This window comes from Metopolophium dirhodum, chromosome 7 (assembly GCF_019925205.1).
Source record: "Metopolophium dirhodum isolate CAU chromosome 7, ASM1992520v1, whole genome shotgun sequence".
NCBI lineage: Eukaryota > Metazoa > Arthropoda > Insecta > Hemiptera > Aphididae > Metopolophium > Metopolophium dirhodum.
The window spans coordinates 3,953,611-3,973,973 of NC_083566.1; the positions used below are offsets into that span (position 1 = coordinate 3,953,611).

The 20,363-nt window shown below is 30.9% G+C and overlaps 1 protein-coding gene across 1 annotated transcript in view; it reads left to right on the plus strand.

Moving 5' to 3' along the window:
* The window catches only part of LOC132948901 (glutamate receptor ionotropic, kainate 2-like), a 236,487-nt gene that overhangs the window by 209,043 nt on the left and 7,081 nt on the right, over window positions 1-20,363 (plus strand). Inside the window, exons 5-8 of the mRNA XM_061019589.1 lie at window positions 11,960-12,013; window positions 12,130-12,294; window positions 14,116-14,271; window positions 14,400-14,603. Of these exons, the coding sequence (XP_060875572.1) occupies window positions 11,960-12,013; window positions 12,130-12,294; window positions 14,116-14,271; window positions 14,400-14,603 (579 nt within the window). The remainder of the gene's footprint in view (window positions 1-11,959; window positions 12,014-12,129; window positions 12,295-14,115; window positions 14,272-14,399; window positions 14,604-20,363) is intronic.

Consider the following 20,363-nt stretch of genomic DNA (forward strand, 5'->3'; position numbering starts at 1 on the left):
AAATTTCAAAACTTATTAATGAAACAAAACATTGAATTTGTATAATATTAAAATCAAAAATGAGTTCGATCCACGCGATATCCAAAAGTTTGACACATTATCGATATCCCGTCCATATCGTTAGAGTATTCATCTGTCATACTGAACTTTTTTTTATGTTTTTAATTCTTTGAGCGACAGTCAATTCACCAGAATAAGTATACATAGCAAATAATCATTATGTCAGATTATAACAATTTGTATACCCTGCTTGCTGCAGTGTGCAATCAGCTATTGCCGACAGCAGATATTGGGATTAATAATTAGGATTTTAAATTATAATAATATAAATTCTAACAAACGGGAATTGACTTTGAAATTGTATGCGATCTATCGATCGTCCGAGGTCGACCGTTTGGCCACCCTAGATATGTATCCCATGGTAATAACATTTAAGGAGACCTAAACTCAATTTCTTAAAACCAATAGCCCAATTATTATAACAAGTATAAAACAATTAATATAAAAAATGTATAAATAAATAATTAAAATGTTTAGTTAGTAAAAATGTTTCACTGGCAAATAATATAAGATGTTATATAAATTATTATGTAATATTATATGTTACGGGCGAAGTAGAAAACTGAGCATTTGATAAAATGCCGGGTATTTTATAGACTGACAATATATGAGTGGATAACGTATAAAATGTCACTTATGGTCCGGAATTTTGTACAATGGCCAAGATCAGACAATTTAAGATATGAAGTTATACACATAGAGCTTTATTCAAAGAGAACTCTATAAATAATAAATAATAAAAAAAAATTTCTAAAGTTGAATTAGATTAGAGTTTTTAAAAAAAATGATATTATATATTTTATACAACACGGATTGATGTCATGACATTTTAAATTTTGATATACCTACTTTTTCTGCAATATATCGCCTATTGATATTCATCGCATAGGTAATAATATAATAAGTAACTGGCTAGTGGTCTCGGGGGAGGTGTCTGAGTGTTGCTAAAATGATAATTCGACAAAAACAAATAAATAAATAAATAATAAGTAATTGACTAAAATAGAAAATTAAACACGAATGGTAGTTTAAATAGTTTTGAAAATTTAGGACAGCTCATCATCGTGATTTATTGACACAAATACCTATAATATATGAATATATATATATATATATATATTTTTTCTGAGATTTACATACCTACGATAAATCGGTATTATTATTACAATGACCCGGAAATTATATAGAAAATGTTTAAGTAATTATTCATATCACATAAAAGTGCCGGCAGTATATTATGTAAAATGTGTAGCCTTGACGTGAATCATGATGTACCTACCTACTTATATTATATTGTATTTATTGCCAAATGAATCAATCACGTAACACGACGACGACGCCGGACGCTCGCAGCGGGTTAGTTTAGGTAAAGTTAGGTAAGGATCTGTCTTGTGTTTTCAAAACGAACATTATAATATTACCTATGTAAGCACCGTAATGGTGTTGGGTGTCCGGCTCCGGCTATTCACAAAGGTCTGCAAAGTACAGTATACGACCACCGTAATAATCATCGTGAATATGTTACGTGTACGAATATTATTAACACTATGGGGCATCCCGGAAAGATAAAGACCGCATCCCGACATTTAAGAACATATGTGACACGTGACCCGACAACATAATATTATACGTTTAATAATGTCTTCGCAGTGAAAACAGTGAGCACTATCGATATGCAAACGAGAACACACACACGCACGCACATAATGGTCGCGTGTGATGGATACCCATTGAATATCCATGGAAATTGGAAGATACTCAGAGAGATTAACAGCAGTGAACTTAACACATCAAAGAATATATTTGATGTCGTGGTGTACTCAAATCCCAACTGGAATAATGTCAACAACTATTCTGGAGATCAAAGAGGAATGCGACGACAGACATATATGGCGCAGTACAACAATTAATCCGGATTAGTCTAATGACTCGTTATACGTAAAAAGCATGGTGAATAGATGGGGGATAGAGGCTCTCAATATGTCCATATAAAATTGTGGTAAAGTTTGTTTCAAATAAACGATGTTTGCCGAGGGGGTTATAGGTTAGGTTATGCCTGTTGTCAGTGCCACCCCTAATAGTCGATGGAAAAATTGTGGTTTGTATAAATTATAAGTAGCATGTTACTCATATTTTTTTTCTGCAAAGAAAATTGAGGAATCATAGATAAGTTTTTATGTATTGTGGATTGGAAAAATATCTAGTAGTTACATTTTACTACCTAAGAATTTAATTTTTTTTTTATTATTATTATTATTTTGGTTTTGCGTTTCTATGGAAATAAATAACTGTTACGAAAATTTTACTCGTAAAAATCGGTTAAAAAAATAAAGGTCTGCAAAATACAGTAGGTAAAATACGAGTATACGACCACCGTAATAATCGTTGAGAATATGTTACGGGTACGAATATTAACATTAATATTACGACAAGTCGTCTCGGAAAGATAAAGGCTGCAGCCCGCGTTCAAGAAACAAGTAGCATGTGACCCGTCGACATAATATTATACGTTTAATAATGTCTTCGCAGTGAAAACAGTGAGCACTTTTGATGTGCAAACGAGAACACACACAAACTCACGCACATAATGGCCGCATGTGATGCAATAACAAAAAATATAATGTTATAAATAATATGACGACGAATGTTGAAAAACGAAAAAAAAACCGTACTTTTTACGTCGGCCACTGCGAGAGAATACAAAGCACATGAATTATTATTTTATTATTAGTAGTTATTTTTTTCACCCGCTGCCGCCGACATTTATTATTATTATTATTATTATTATTATTATATTTTTTCCCCGTTTATTCTACTCGCTCTGCTCAGCGACAGCGGTGGCATAAAATTACACGCATTATCATTAAAATACCAACAGACATATCCGTCACTCCAGCACAGGCCGCCCCTTGTGCAGCGGCAGAAGTTCAATTTCAACCGATCACATCATTGTTATTATACGCATCATTTACGTCGTCAGTGGTGGACGTTTTTCCCTTTATTTTTTTGCATTCATATTTTTCAGCTGCATAATTTTCCGGCGCCACTAAATTATTGGTTCGTTACCACGGCTCGGGCGGTTGGGCGTTCCTATGACCTTTATTGTATGCGTGTTACATTTTGGTCGTACAAGTGGTTTTATGAGTTTTTTTTTTAATACTCATTATTATTTTATACATTTATACCGAACAAACATCGAATACACGCGCACAATTGTGTGTGGGTGTGTGTGTGGGCGTGAGGATGGATGTGTGGATGGGTGGGCGGGTGGACGGATGTATGTGCTGTGCAAATTGTTGCTAAAATATTTATCAACTCTCAAACAGTCTGATAATATAAACAGGCTAGTATCTGAAAAGTAAACAAACTTTCGTTCACTCAACTTACCGAGATAAAATCGTTTGTTATGAGTGTGCAGTGTGCACAATAAATCGAAATTCGCTAAATTATACAACATGAAGAGTAGTACAACATGAAGAGTAGATAGATTCACGGTAGAGGCCTGTGGCATCATCGGAGACTCGCGCGTAATGGTAGGTAATACACGAGCGCGCACGCTCGAAAACTACATTAACGGTTCGCATGTTGACTGTCTGTTTTTTTTCATCCGATCTGAATTGCAGGACATGATTGCGTTGTAAATCCAGCAACGACCGATTTCAAAAGAGCACAACTCGCCGTTTCGGGAGGGGGGGGGGGGGAGGAGACGCCCTTGCGTTGTTTCGTGTCAAACGTTTTATATATTTTTCGTTCCCTTTTGCACGACCGCCGAATAAAACTTTACGCATAGGTATGCTCGCACTGGTATTGGTTCCGGTTACGAATGTCTAATGTCTACGCAGCCTACAACGATAACCTTTCGACGTGCTCCGAGTCCGTTTCGCGAACCGTTTCCGTTGGACAATTGCAGCAGCAATTGTAATCGGGAAATAGGCGGTGTACCTAACAGAATGGCGTCGTCTACAACCCTTATTGTTTGATGAGTTAAAAATCGTGATTATGTTCCGCCGGAAAATCGCCGGAGAGACGGTAAAACGAAATGGGTAACGAACGGGTTTATTTGTATCATATACCTGTATAGGTGCACCGTAACGCTGAAACGTCCGTGGCGGAATTTCATTATTTTCCGAACGGTTTTTATCTAATTAATAACATTATATGTTATACGTGAACATGACCTAATGCAATAATAATATTCTCGATATTACAGGTGATAATACTTCCTGTTGGGTTTTAAGCTGGTATGGTTGTATAATAATTTATTCATCAGAAGGAGCACGGTGAGTACGTTCGGTTGAAATCCCATTAGTGCCCAACGTTTATAAATAATAAGTGGACAAAAAATATCATTCATTTACAAATTTCGGAGTAACTCTTAAACCTAGCTACTTACCAACTGGTATACGTTGCACGTAAAAATACCTGGTCATTATAATTGAATGTCCTTTTAAAAGAAAAACATGATAACATACTTCGCCTTCGTATAGTAGTCCGTACCGAACTTTATTTTTATCTTTAATACATATATCAACAGTAAAAATGTAACACAATATTTGGAAACATACATTCGAAAAGCAACTTTAGGAAGAAATATTTCTATTATAATCTATATCAACATATTACTGTCGCAATCCATTAAGGTGAACATACAATGTCTCGGCGGGTTTGCCATCGTGTGCCCGTCCGACTACAGTACATTCTGCCGAGGTGAATTTAGGCATAGGGCCTAGTAGTGACACGGACCTATAGGGCGATGACATTTTCAAATATATTAGATTCTGAGTGGAGCGAAAGAATGTATTGATTTTACAATGATGTGTGTGTATTTTTTTTTCCTGTCTGTCAACGACATTTTGGGTGGTAAAAATTTTCAAGATCAGCGGCTATTCTGATATAAAAGTGAACTTGGTACTTTTGGGAGGCCAAAATTGAAAATTCTATGTACTTTTAGAAAGCGTCAAGATCAACAAAAAAGTGGTAATTTTTACGCAAAATCAAATTTCCGTTACATTAATATTTCTTCATGTGTAAGAGGCATATAATGAATTTATATTTTCTACTGATAATTTGTTTTCAATTTTTAGTAAACTCAATTTTTAGTATGTAAATAAGGCTATAACAAATTACAAAACAAAAAATAGCACTAAGTGTGAATACCAGACACAATTTGATATTTATAAGATTAGATACTCAAATATATAATGCGGCCATGATTATGTCATCTGTGATTTGCAATTTGGGAAATACACGTTTTTTAACAAAAAAACTAAGTCCTTTGAGTCCTTTGAGCCCTTTGAGCCATGTGGAAGCCCGCTGCTTGAAATTATTTGTTTTTTTTTCCCACTCATTCAATTGGTTTTCATTCTATGGCTTATCTCGAATCGAATATTTACCAACAAATAAATAAATCTTAACTACCTACTTACCCAAAGCACCCAGATATATCGAAAAAAATACTTTTTCAAATGACTTTCAATATTTGTACTTCTTTATAATAGGCCTCCTGTCCAAATATTAAATCTTATATTTAAACTCACTTTTAAAGTTTTTAAATATTTGCATAAATCATATTTTAGAAATATTATTTATATTAAATAAAATGAATGATTAGCAAACACACAAAATGTACCTAATTTTATTAAGAACCATTACCTAAACTATAATAATTAATACTCAACTATGTACTGAATACTGATTAAACCTTTTTAAATAGTTTTTAGATTCGGCGAAGAATATAGAACATAAAAAAATTTTAAAAAAACCACAAATGTATTTTTTTTTTTTATTCAGTGTTATTGTAACCCTATAGGAACGCCAACAAAATATTCCCATAATATAACTATTGTAAGTACTTACCTAGTATATTATAGCTACCAAATCATTTTCACTATTTACTAGTTAAAAGCTAAAATATATACAAGGGTTCATATATGCCCATGGGTGTCAAGACTAGAACGGATTTCGAAAATGCACCCTAAACTATCAGGATTTATATATGTCGAAGAAATATAATTCGTTGTTATACATTTGTATTGCATCATTTGATTATTTATATAATATTACCTTTCTGTTTAAAACATTAAAGAAATAAAAAAGACTGATGTAATTTATAAATTGTATTAAGTTCAAGTACAATTACTATTAACGGTTATAAAAGATTTGTTAAATAAAATTGTTATCAAACACTAATACATTGTTAATTTTTTGCTTATTTTTTTTTTATTAAGAAAATTGTAATTGATTCCTGTATTCTACCAATAACATCGATTCCGCCAGTATAAGTATATTATAAACATAAATGTATATTCCAATCGAAACCTAATTGTTTGTTTTATATTTTTAAGCAGTACCTATACGTTTTGTTTTAAACGAAAATTTGGCAAACAACTTAAATGGTTTAAATGAAATACACCATTATTTAGGCTTATGATGAGTAAACTTTAATTTTCACGCAATAATGGGGGGATCATGGGGCCTCTGAAAAATGTCAAGTTTGCCGCCCCAGTGCCTAAAACTATGTGCGTAATATAACCAGATGGGTGATGATCTTGGGAAATCATTTACATAATTTACGTATTGCACGCAGAATGTCAACCTGCACCCTTTTGTCATTTCAATCAAATGTAGGTATAAAATTATTAACAGTAACCACGATATAATATTTTACTTACCACATAAATCAACTTGTCCATAAAAAAAATCTTCGAACATTTGACATAATATTACCTAAAAATAATAATATCAGAGAACACGTTATATTGAAATTATTTTAGTTATATTATTACTTATTAGTGTATTCCCTGAAAATAACTAAAAAAAAAAACTTGTTGCAAATACAAAAATTCAAATTTATGTCAAAAAAAATATTTTTTAGGATTTTTTAATACAATTTTTTCTTACAAACTTATATAATCTTATTGAATAAATAATTATTCTGATCAGAATTTAATCAAATACTATAATAATGACAATACATGACACTCATGGCCAAAACACAAGACATTATCTCGCCCCATAAAGCAAAGTGGTTGCCTATAAGCATGGCAGTTTTGTATATGAATTATCTATGTTTTTAGCCGTTTACTGCAGTGGATGGCGTGTCCAGCGAGTAGGCCTGGTAGAGCAGGGCTTATCCTGGTTTTGAACCCTCATAATGTACCCAAAATATGCATTTTTAAATTAAAAACAAGAAATTGTACATTTATTTTTTGTATTAACACACCGAACATTGAAATATGAATACATCGGCGTACTGCGGCCGTGTATTGATTTTATTTTATTCCGTGAACATTTATCCATAAATAAAATTAATTTGCGATCCTCAAGCGCTATTAGGGAAAACATGTATCCACGATTCACGAACCGTCAATAATCATAATGTTATATGAAAAATTAATTATGTATAATATAAAAAAGGTGGGTAAGTGGATGTCGCTCTGCTGTACTGTAGGTTACAAGTGGGTCACTGTAATAGATGGTGTTAAATTTGAATTCAATGATATAATATCATTGTGTAAGAAAAACGATTCTGAGCGAAAACGGTCAGTCAGCCTATGGTATTATTAATATATTTGATGATATTATTGTGAATAAAGTAATTTATATATTTACTTATTCACGTGGAACCTTGTTTTAAATTTTCAATCCTTAGCTACAAAAGTTGAACATTTTATACATTTTTAACTACAAAATAATTATTAAGTTTTAAATAATTAAGTACCAACTAGATTCATTTTCCTATCAGAAAAGTTACTGTTGAAGAAAATCCAAGCACTTTTACTGTCCTAAAAGGTGATGATAGACACACAAAAAAAAAAAATTAATAAATAAAAAAAATAAAAAAAAAAACACACATCATTGTAAGATCAATATCATCGCTTCGCTCAGAATCTAAAATTTTAATTATTATTTAATATTATGATTGACTGTATATTTTAAAAATATATTAAAAACTTCCGTTAATACTATGGTTGGCTGTACATTTTAAATATACATTAAAATGTCCCTTAAAAAGAATGTGTATATTGTTTAAACTTTTTTCATAACCAGCCTGTTCTGAATAATAAAGAAGAATAAGGTACCCGCAAATAAATATATTTAAATTTGTTTTATTATTTTAACAAAATATATACATAAAAAAATTTTTAAAAATGTTTCAGGTGAATTATAGCATTATACAAAATTCAAATTCAATCAATATTTTAATTATTTTTTTTTTATCAAATAAACACATTTTTATGCATGTAAAATGTAATGTACTAATGTATAATATCCTATATAATATTAGAAATATAAAAATTATATTAAAAACCATTTTAAGTGAATTTTATACAATAATTTTTTGCATTTTATATTGCATTTTTTGCACTTTAAGTGCATAATATATTATTGCATTTTTTGACATTTTTAATGCATTTATAAGGTTTTTTAATGCATTAAATTCAGAGCCCTGCTGATTATCTATGGGGATTTATTTCGGTAGACACTTTTCTATATTCGTTGGGCAACCATACTATCTTAATCGTGGTATTGGTTTAGTTAAAATCTTGTATAAATAATATTTACAACTTTTTTATAGCATTAATTAGTAGATATTGAACTAATGTGCATTAATAACTGTGCGCAGTAGATTAGTACTTCAATCTACCTACAAATATTATATTATATTATTCGAATATTCTGTACAATAATACATTTTCAATCGACTTTGAATAGGGAGCCAGAGTGTGAATCTATTCATATATTAGAAGGGTGTTCTATACAATTTTAAATAAAAAACTATGAATAAAAAAATCATAAGAAACATAAGTACTATGCAAAAGTGTATACAAATGTACACATATTGGCTTCAAAGAAAAACATTGGCTTCCCCCTACCCACACAAACCTTTTTTTTAGTACAAAACGTCAAAATTGGCCTGAAAAGTAGCCCGGTACCCTGGTATAATGGAGATTCCTAGTCCCGTTCCTACTATGATTATACAATATTATATATCACTCATCCAACCCACAATAACAATAATGATACTTAAACCGAATAAGTTACTAGGTATACATAATAATAGTAATAACACATATCTCGATAAATCGTACACATGTCATGATAGTCCGCAGTGTTATTTATCGTTGATATGGTCACGAAAATCGGAAATTGTATAAAATTGACAATTGTGAATTTTTCCTAATAACGTAAAGTATACATGTTATGATTTATGATTTTCTCTGTAATTTTTCATTGTGTTTTTCTATTTATTTACACACAATACATTATTGTTTATGGACATTCGGTATCACGAAGAAACCAAGAATTATCGAATTGATGATTGCTATAGTATATATATTACGGGCAAAGTAGGGAATCGGACATTGTTACTGTGCACAATTCTCGAACATTTCCTGAACAATTTTTCACCGTCATTAATGACCAATTCGAAAATTTAAAGAGACGCAGGTTATGTACACCCATGTTATGTATACATGATTAAATTTCTTTGAAAAAAGGTTTCTATTGTTCGTAAATTGCGCGCAAATGGGTTGTGAAAAAGGTAAACGTGCGCAAATGAGCTGTAGCCGAATAATTTGGACAGCCGTCACCTGTTATCTCACTAATTATCGAAAAACACGTTGGTCAAAACCACACAAATTTTATGTTACCACACTGATTTCTACAACATTTATCGAATTTTTCAAAATTATATCAAACTGTCACTGTCGACGATCAGCCCAGATGGATACTATCGATTATTTACACGATTATGAATAACTATGTTTGACTTACCTATCCATGAACTGCTAAAAATATATAGGTGATATTATAACAACTAAACGTCTACCTACGGGACACGTCTATAATATATACGTTCATAGAACTATAGAAGTAAAACGTTTTAATTAATTGCTAATATAGTAATGATTCACTATTTCACTAATGAAACACTTCTATTTAAAGGTGGGTAAGTGGATGTTGCTCTACTGTACAGTAGGTTACAAGTGGATCACTGTATAATGGATGGTTTTAAATCTGAATTCAATGATATAATATCATTGTATTGTATACGAAAAACGATTCTGGCCACCAACTAGATTCACTTTCCCATCGAACAAGATACTGAAGTTGAAAATTGAAGCATTATTTCAACTACTTGTCCTGTACACAGGCGCAAAAATTAAAAATTAAAATTAAATTTTAAAAAACACACATTATTATAAAATCAATGCCTTCATCGCTCCGCTCGGAATCTAAAAAATGAAGAGGAAAGATCACGACAAACGATGATAAAACCCGTATTATTTGGTTAGGTTAGATTATAAATTAAAATTATATTGATAAATAAATAAATAAAAATAATATAATTATGATCGTTTTCGAAAATGATCATTATTATAATGATTATAATTTATAACTATAATTTATTTGAGAGAAAAAAAACACTACCTACCTATTCATTATAATTGTTTTTAAAAAATTTTAGGTACGATTATTAATTTGAAATATTAAAAAAATAAACGTTTAATAAAAATAATCTCTATTAATGTACATATAGAATTAAATTTAAATATCGTTCGGTAATCGACGACGAGAGATTTTATGAATTCATGCGCCGTACGGTGCCGTATTAAAATATGCATTTTGTGCGATATATTGGTTCGTATTTGTGGCTTGTGTGGTATAATGGAAAGCGCCGTTTTAAATAATATACCCTTAACCGTATATTATGGAAGATTAGGAATATTCAATATACGTCATTCGCATATTATTGTGAATAAGCAGAGTGCAGCTAACTCGCGTTTAATATTTTTATTGGCAACAATAAATTTGGGTACCTACTTATCTATGTAACAAGTTGTAGGTAGGTCCAGTATTGAATAGGTACCTACTCGAGTATACTTTAACGTTTTAAAAGTATCATTATATTATAGTACAATAACAATATTATTGCATTTTAATTAAACCATACGACATATAATTATTAAAAATGCAAAAATAATTAATTATTCGGGGCTAAACACTCTCCGAAATAACGGTACAATTCGTGGCATGTCACATATTATACCACCTTTAATATGTTACCAGTATTAAAATAAGGAAATTATACCTCTGGGTACAATACGTATACTAGAGGTACAATTAGCATATAATGGTCTTACCCCTCTATCCAGTAATTTTATCCGTTTGAGAATATCTGACTAGCGTTATCTCACTGGCACGGAATAATTTAAATCAAAGTTCATAACACGCATAATGTTATACTTACATAAAAGTATCTAACTTTATCTAAAATACCTCAAAAATATCCATAATTGTATAATTATTTTAAACAGAGTTAAATTTACCAATTAGGTATATTATATTAACATTATTACTATTGTATTTTTAGTTTTTAATAATGAAACATTGTAGGTATACGAAAAACGATTCTGAGCGGTGACGGTTTGTCAGTGTGGATATTCTATACTATATTTTTATTTTTATTACTTAGGTATTAGTTATTATTAAATATAATATTTAAATCCTTAATTTTTTTTTTTGTTTTTTTTTTTAAACTACTGGAAATTTTAAATGTTGATCTAAAAATCTTAAAACTAAAAGCCTCAACTAAGACACGGCTCATCAGAATTATTACGTATACGGTTATGGTCATTAGATTTCACACTTGAAAAAAACCTGTAAAAAAAATTCCAATACCCACAACCACCAAGTGCGATATTCGCACTTCGCAGTAATATCGATGACACAATTGGCACACGCCAAAAATAAATAAAACACACCCGCAAAATCGTCTCATTCGTGAATTCATTCGAACGATAAGAAAATAATCCACGCCTCGTGTGGTGTTGTTATTTTGTACACTATTTACAGACCGAAATACTAAATTTGTTATCCCCTTTCTCGTTTTCAGATACTTCAACTGCAGATGAACGACTTCCGCTATCATTTTCTCTTCACTACATTCGTGAGTGTATAAAATAAAAAATATTACCAATTGTGAAACACGGCCACGTGGATCGTTGTCACATTCAACTGAGGCGAGCCCCAATCTAATGTGGCCCGATTTCCGTTTCATTTCAGGACCTCGAGACGTTTGATCTGGAAGACTTTAAATACAACTCCGTGAACATAACCTCTTTCAGAATAGTTGACGACGAAAACCACCGCGTGGTCAACATCCTCCGCGAGATGGAAAGATTTCAAAGAGTTGGGCAAAACATGTTGCACAAGAGTGGAATCATCAGGGTGATTATTAATGAAATTACAATTATTGCTTACTACTCAATCATCGATGATGGAATTGCCCAGAAGGTTTTTTAATATTAGCATTCAAGAAAAAATTCTAGGTTGTGATTTATTGAATATTTTGATGGCTATTAAACAGTAAACACTATTGTTATCTAGGTCACATTTTATAATTTTTTCCAAAAATTGTATTTACATATTGCAGTAGTACGAATCACAACATATCGTAACAAAATGTATGATAATCTATTATAATAGCGGTGATTTGAGATTTAGACAAGCGAGTAGATTCTCCATAAATGTCACGATGTACCGTTGACACTCCATTAGTTCACTCCAATTGGCAATTGTATAGACTATTTTTGTTGAAAACCGTTTCTTTTGTTTTCATATTAAATACTTAAAAAAATAAAACATTAAACAACTACTTATACAATATAATATGATCTATTCACTGGCCACAGCAAGGAATAGTTGTATACCATGACAAATGACAATACGTCAATACAACTGTAAAATGTTAATGTTATTCGTAAGCTTGTATGGTAGTATCTAAGTCGTTAATATACAGGTGATTCACTAAGCATGCTCACCTCCTTTTTTTATTTAATAATGAATTTGTTCAAATTCAGATTTTTGGAAATTTTAAATATACTTAAGAGGAAGTGATACCCACGTGTGTTGTCTCCGTCTTACAAGTGCCTAACATAGCAAATTGTACGCTCAGCAGAACACGTGTAATAGGTAGCCCTGTTAGTTAAGAAATTAGAGTAAATTGACATCTTCTAAAATTTAAAGGTAAGATTATTATCTAGGCAACCGACTACATAAGTTTTTTTGTTATATTTTAATATTGAAGCGAGTTATAAGTATTTTAAAATTGTAAATTGTTTGTACATCTTAAAATACTCATAACTCGCTTTAAAATTAAAATATAATAAAATACCTATGGTATTTCCTTGATAATAATCTTACCTTAACAATTTATTAGAGGTCAATTCGATCTAATTTTTAAACCAACATAGCTACATGACGTTTCTGCTGAGCGTACAATTTTCTATGTTACCCACTTGTAAGACGTAAATAACACATGCGGGTATTACGTCCTCATAAAGACCGTGTTTTCAAATTCTTGAGATTTTTTGTACTATTTGAGGAAGTCGTGATATAAACTTCTGTTTTTCAAATAAGAACCTTCCTTTTTCACTGTAAAATAATTGGAGGATATTTTTCTGAAAATGTTGATTCAAGTCTTGAATATTTATAAACCGTAAATGTTGATGGATTAATAAGAATTACTTAACATTTTTAAATTACCAAAGCCCTCATAATATCTTCCAAACCCATTATCATGGCCTTATAGTACACAAAATTACATAACTCAAAATCTACTCATTCGAATTTTGATTTTGATACGTCAACATTTTCAGAAAAATTATCCACTAAATAATTTACAGTATAAAGGGGAAGTTTTCATTTGGAAAACAAATATTTGTATCACCGTGGAGTATAGGACACTCTTTTAGTAGTACAAAAAATCTTGAAGAATTTTAAAATAATAGTATGATCTTATAGTATATTTAAATTCATTATGAACGGTGGAAATGTAGATGAGTATGCTTGTCGCTTGATGCTTGTTGAATAAGTCTGTATATTATTTTATTACATACAATTCAATCTTGTATTTGGAATACAACAACTCCAGTCCCCAAGTCATTATAATATAGGTAACGACACAGCGGAAATCGTATTTATGTCAATTTTCAATATCATTATTTACATAAAATATGCAATCAATCGGTTGTGTTGTGTTGTGTGCAGGCTGAACCTGCATTGATGTTCGACGCGGTCAACGTGTTCGCTCACAGCATCGGATCGCTGGACGGGTCGTCGAATTCAATACAGTCGTCGAACGTTTCGTGCAAGACGTCGGACCGTTGGGCAAACGGTACATTTCTGTACGACCGACTCAACGCGGTTAGTATTCGATTATGACGTACCGTAGGTATAGTAAACAGTATAATTACGTGACGGTTTTTAGATGTTTTTTTGTTTGTAAATCATTATTGTTCATATTTTATTTTATTCGTTTCGCCACGACACAGGTGAGCATCGAAGGCCTGACCGGCAAAGTTCACTTTGACGAAGGTAGGAGATCGGACATCAAGCTGGACTTGCTGAAACTACATCAGGAGAAAGTGAAAAAAGTCGGCTTTTGGACACCATCGACCGGCATCAACATCACGAAACATTCCGTATTTTACGGACACCAGAGCTCCAACGTGACGCTGATCGTGGTCACCAGAGTCGTAAGTTAATCTCATAAAAACAAAAACATTCATAATGTTATATATATATAATATGTGTATTATTATACTATACACTTTAACGAAGAGTTTTAAACGCATCGTCGTCTGGACGTTTCACATAATACCTACCTATACTTTATAAAAAATGCACTAGCGTAGTTACTATATAGGTAAATATACAGTATAATTTATATTTTCTTGAACTCTACATAGTATAGTGATCGGGTCAAAAACAACAATAAATCCATCATTCCGATGAAACGTCTGCCCAAATTACACGGGAGGAAAACCAAAACTTACATTTTTCTTATGCGTATTAAATTAAATCTCTTTCGCGCACTGACAACGACTACGCTGTCGCAAATACGTTTTATACTTTTAAGGGGAAATCGTCCTTTGCTGCGGAACGACTACTGCAGATGACTCGGTGTTTGAATTACATAGACTTCTGTAGTAGTTTTATTTTTCACCCAATCGTTATGATCGAAACTATACACTATACAGTCATATATTATTCGATTAACGCACGACGAAACAAGTTTTTGTTCTTTGGACACGATGGTCGATGACGTATATATAATACACGTGCTTACTACTTACTACAATGATCGGCGAGCAAAGGAGACAAAAAACCATAGTATGCTACATCAGGTTTTGGTGGAATAGCTGTGTGGTTGTTAAAGTTCATACGAAAAAGAAATACAAGTATATAATATTATGGTATAATATATAAGCGCACCCTGTCAATTTTCGATTTATCCACACTAGAAGGATTTTAACATTTTTTTTAACAAAAGAAAAAAATATATATTATATGTGGCGACTAAAAGCTCTATTTTTATACACCGAAAAAGTTATTGATTTTACAATTGTTATGCTGCGACTGTATATTATTTTCTCTTTTTAAATGCCTTACTACTGCGGTTCTTTCATGCCATATAATCAAAAACTGCGCGTATAAAATATATTCTAACTACCTACATGCGTTTAGGTTTGTCGGATAACTGATATTCGTAAAAACCATCGTTCACATATTTTGAAATACGTGACTATGAATGCACTGGTCCCTTTACGAACCTATGTTTGATGAATCGTTGAAAAAAAAAGGAGACATGGAGAAGGTACGAGTAGAGTGGTTAGGTTAGTAGAGTGGTTAACTAAGCATGCTAAAAATTACTATCAGCCAATTAAAATACTATAATATGAGCGAAAACATTCTTAACTTACCTATAATAAATATTTATAAAAAACATCCTGCAAAAGTATAAATGTATAATATTATAATATATAATAGGATTACATATTACTATATTATATTGTTAGAGAACGGAAAATATAATCTCATGTAATCCCACAACGAACAATTTAGATATATTCAGAGCACGCATTCGACGTGCCTTTTTTTCGTGTCGGCATTTATACTAGTATTGGGAAAATTGTTCGGGTATCTTGTAAGATGTATAATACGAGTCTTTGTGCAATTCAAAAATAAAATTATGATCACACAGCCTCCTGCATAGGCTATTTAACCATACCTTTGACGTGGTTCTATTGTTCCGGTACCTCTCGTGTGAAGGGTAGGTAATAGGTATATCATATCCTAGATATTTTGTTACACATTTTAATTCCCAAAACAATATTGTGTTATACGCAGTGTAATAACTATGAATAATATTCTCACATGCACTTCTAAACTGGGCCCAATCAGTTTAGTATATTTTGTTTAACGTATTTCAAAATTCAAAAATACAATAATTGTAATTATAATTATTATAATAAATTATGAGTTTACGCGCCCGGTGCCGATTTTCCAAATTCTCCATATAATTTAAAAATTATATTTTACATTTTAGTTGCCGCCCTAATTATAATACTTTTCTACTAATCTACTACCCGATACTAATTTAGGAAAGGGAGTTATTACGGTGTATTATATTAACAATAATGACTTCACAGGAAAAACTATTACGCCTCGTAGAATTGTCAGATTTGATAACTGATTTTTTTAATCTGAAATAAGAAGACTTTCTACAACCCACGTTGAACTCCAATGTTTTATTTTATTTCCAATAATGGTATAAAATAAATTTGTAAAAAAAGATTAAAATTCTTTTTTTATAAACCTATTAAAAAGTTTGAGAATAAAATATTAAAAACCAAGTTCAATTCGGGCTGTAGAATATTTCCCTCAATATTTTTTTTAAAAAAAAATCAAATTTGGTCCAATCAACAAAACAGAATCGTTATTCCCGTAAAGAGTATTTTTGAGGATAGAATTACATTAACATCGGGTGCTAATAATATTATTATATAAAAAAAACACCAGAAATGCACGTACATAATCACAGCTGTATCAATTCCCCGAGGGAGAACCGCACTTTTATTCAACCAATTTTTACCTGCGATTGTGTCCAAACGACTAATTAGTAACCATCACCATTTAATATACTCTTACCACCCGGCCTTACCTGACCTTGACACATAAGCTTTAACATAAAAAAAGTGTATTATACACCCGAACTCGGGTTATATAAGTTATGTCCCGAGGGAGATGTGAATTCGTAATGGGTATAGGTACTAAATATTTAAATATTTTAGCGGAATGATCTTCGATTTGAATAGTTGGATCAGACTTTTTCTAGAAGTGAGGGCACAAATAAATAACACATTCGAGTAGACATATTGCCAGGCCGCATAAACAATTGATTAATTTACCGATATTCGCTTAAATCGAATTAGGACCATTAACTCATTATTGATTACTGATTAGTTAAATATTTAGCGATTTTTATTTCAAAATAAATAAGTAATTTGTTTGCGAGATCCGGCAATAGGATTATACAAATTGACGTACAATTATTAAAATACCTGCAAAATCACTAATCAGTGTGAGATGTATAGGTAATAGGTACTAGTAATGTACTACAAAGTAAGTGCGAGTCGTGTGTTTTTTAGCTTTCTGTTTCCAACGATTTTTATTTTTAAAGAGGCGCAGAAGGTCATCGATGAGTTAAAAAAACAACTACCAAGTAAATTATCAAAAATAATTAAAATTCCTATTTGAAAACGGTTTTTATCATAAACTATTTCGTATCATTATAAACCTACAACCGTGCGATATTGTTAGACACTTTTCAATTTAGACCGTCATGACACGCGGCTATAATATGCAAGTGGCGCGAAACTCAGAGGAATATTACGCGTATTAATGCTGACAAAATCTTATAACTCTTTAGTCGCGCGTGCGCAATAGAAATATAATTATTTTAAACGAGTAGGGGTATGGCTACATCAAAGATAATCCTCGAGTTCGCCCGGAGAAATAATACCGACGACGACGCCTTCAAAAGGTCTTACGATTTTATAATAATAATATTATATTAGGAATACACACCTATCGTACATAATACGTATATTTCGTATATTTGATATAAATAGGAATATAATATCACCGTGTAAAATATCTCCAAAATAATAACGCCACCGCCGATAATTTAATACGTTCGCGTTGGCGGTTGAATGCGCGTGTCTCACGCTCGGTAAAATTATACGTAGGTATGTTATGGTAAATACGGTGTATTATGGTAGGTATATTATACATTATAGAAAAAAAATAACTGACGAAAATATCATAAATAATCCGCCGAGCATAGCTGTAGCTAGTATTATAGTGTAACTGTATGATAATAATAATAAGAAGAAGAAGAAAAAGAAAAAGAACAGTAATGAAATATGTAGGTATTTTAGAAGTTTTCGAATGAACGAGAAAAATAATAATAATTTACCGTGCCGTTATCAAAACGTACTTAAATTATAGTCGTGCGTGTTGTATTTCGTATTTTTATGAGTGTGTTAGGTTCACCGTTACGCAATAATATATGAACTGGACTTAGATGGAATTCGGTTAAAGAAGCCGCAACAAATCAAAGCGCTGACAAAATCAGAGTCAGTCGTTGTCGTAAATCCTAACACACACCCGTGTGCGATAATCGATAAGTGCGTATTAACCCCCTATGGTATAGACTCTATACTATAGAGCCTATGGTACACAATAATGTAAAGTCAGCTGAGACCTAATTCCGAAGGTCACACTCGACTCAACCCATGTACAGTTGTAAGTTTCGAATGTACATACCTCGGGTTTGAGGAGATTAATTTTACGCATTATTAGCGTTAAATTTTAATTCAACGATTAACAGTTTTGAGCTGGGACAAGCAGCCTCCTCTATATTTTCTAATAATATTTTATAGTAATTTATAGTACGGCCACTAATTATATTAGTAATATTAATAGCTTAAAATCAATCTAGATATTTTGAAAATTTAAATGTATAGACTATATAGAGAGAATGATAATAAATGCAATGGCGGAAAATTGCAAGTCTACAATTTATATTTTTATAATAACAACAAAATAACGCACAGCGTCTGATGAAAAATCATTACTTTTCGTTTGGATGACCAACTTGGACAAAATTTGAACTCTTTAAACGCTCTTTAAAAATTCTACTTAGCTTGTGTACTTTTGGCATTATTAATTTTAGACAGAAACATTTATGAGGAAGTCAGAGGAACCTTGTTTTAAATTTTAAAGTATTATGAACGACTAACAAGAAACAAAAATTATGTAACCATGAATAAAAAAAAAACTAAAAAAGTTGACAGTTACTAATGTTATTCCAATAAATAGACCAAAACAGCCAAACAATTTGAAAATTATAGCATGTGTAGCAAATGATACCTATTATAAATATTTTATGAAAAAATTAAATCTTTGTTTTTTTTGAATTACAACTAAACAACTAATATTGTTAGAAGAAAAATCGTTATTTTTCATTTAAATAGGTAACCAATTATGTCAATTTTTAAACTTAGATGCCTTAGATTGAACTTAGATTGAACTTTACAATAAAATAATTTGAATAATAAATATTTGTTCAAAGAATAACTTGTGACATGAGAAACTACTTTGTATTACATTTTTAAGCCTTACGTAATACAATTTTTAAAAAATTTATGAATTTTGAAGATTAAACTGATTTTAAATTGATTATTAATTAATTCTAGCAATAATAATTGTGAATAATTCAAAATACCAACTCTAAATGCTCTTCAAATATATTTTTGCTTATACATTTTTGACATTTTTAAACTGCTCTAATATCAATTTATGAGGTCCTTTGTATTATATTTTTTTAATTTCTTACTGAAAAAAAAAACAAAAAAATTCCAACATTTAAAATGTCCATTTAGCAAGGCTGGGCGTTAACGAGTTAAAAAGTTAAAGTTAAGTTAAAAAGTTAATTTTATTTTAACTTTTTAACTTAACTAGTAACTTTTGGCTTTTCATTAACTTAACTGTTAATTTACTAAATTTCTTTTCTAATTAACTTGAAATTAACGAGTTCATTTTTCATTTTAAAAAGTAAGTTAAGTTAATTTATTTTGTTTTTAATTTTATAATATTTCACTATTTCAGTGTATTTCGTTTTCATATCAAAAAATATGTATCGTAAATTGTTTAAAGTTAAAAATGTATATCATTTGAATCCAACTTATATGGAAATACCGTATGAAGTATTAACACTATTTATCCTATAATTTAGTTTTGGGTTGGAAAAAAATTAAGAACGCTAGTGTTGTGTAAACAAATTAACTTTTTTTTAACTTAATAAAAAGTTAACAAAAAGTGTGTATTAACTTTTAACTTAACTGAGTTAACCTATAGTTAAATTAACTTTTAACTTTTAACTTTTTGTT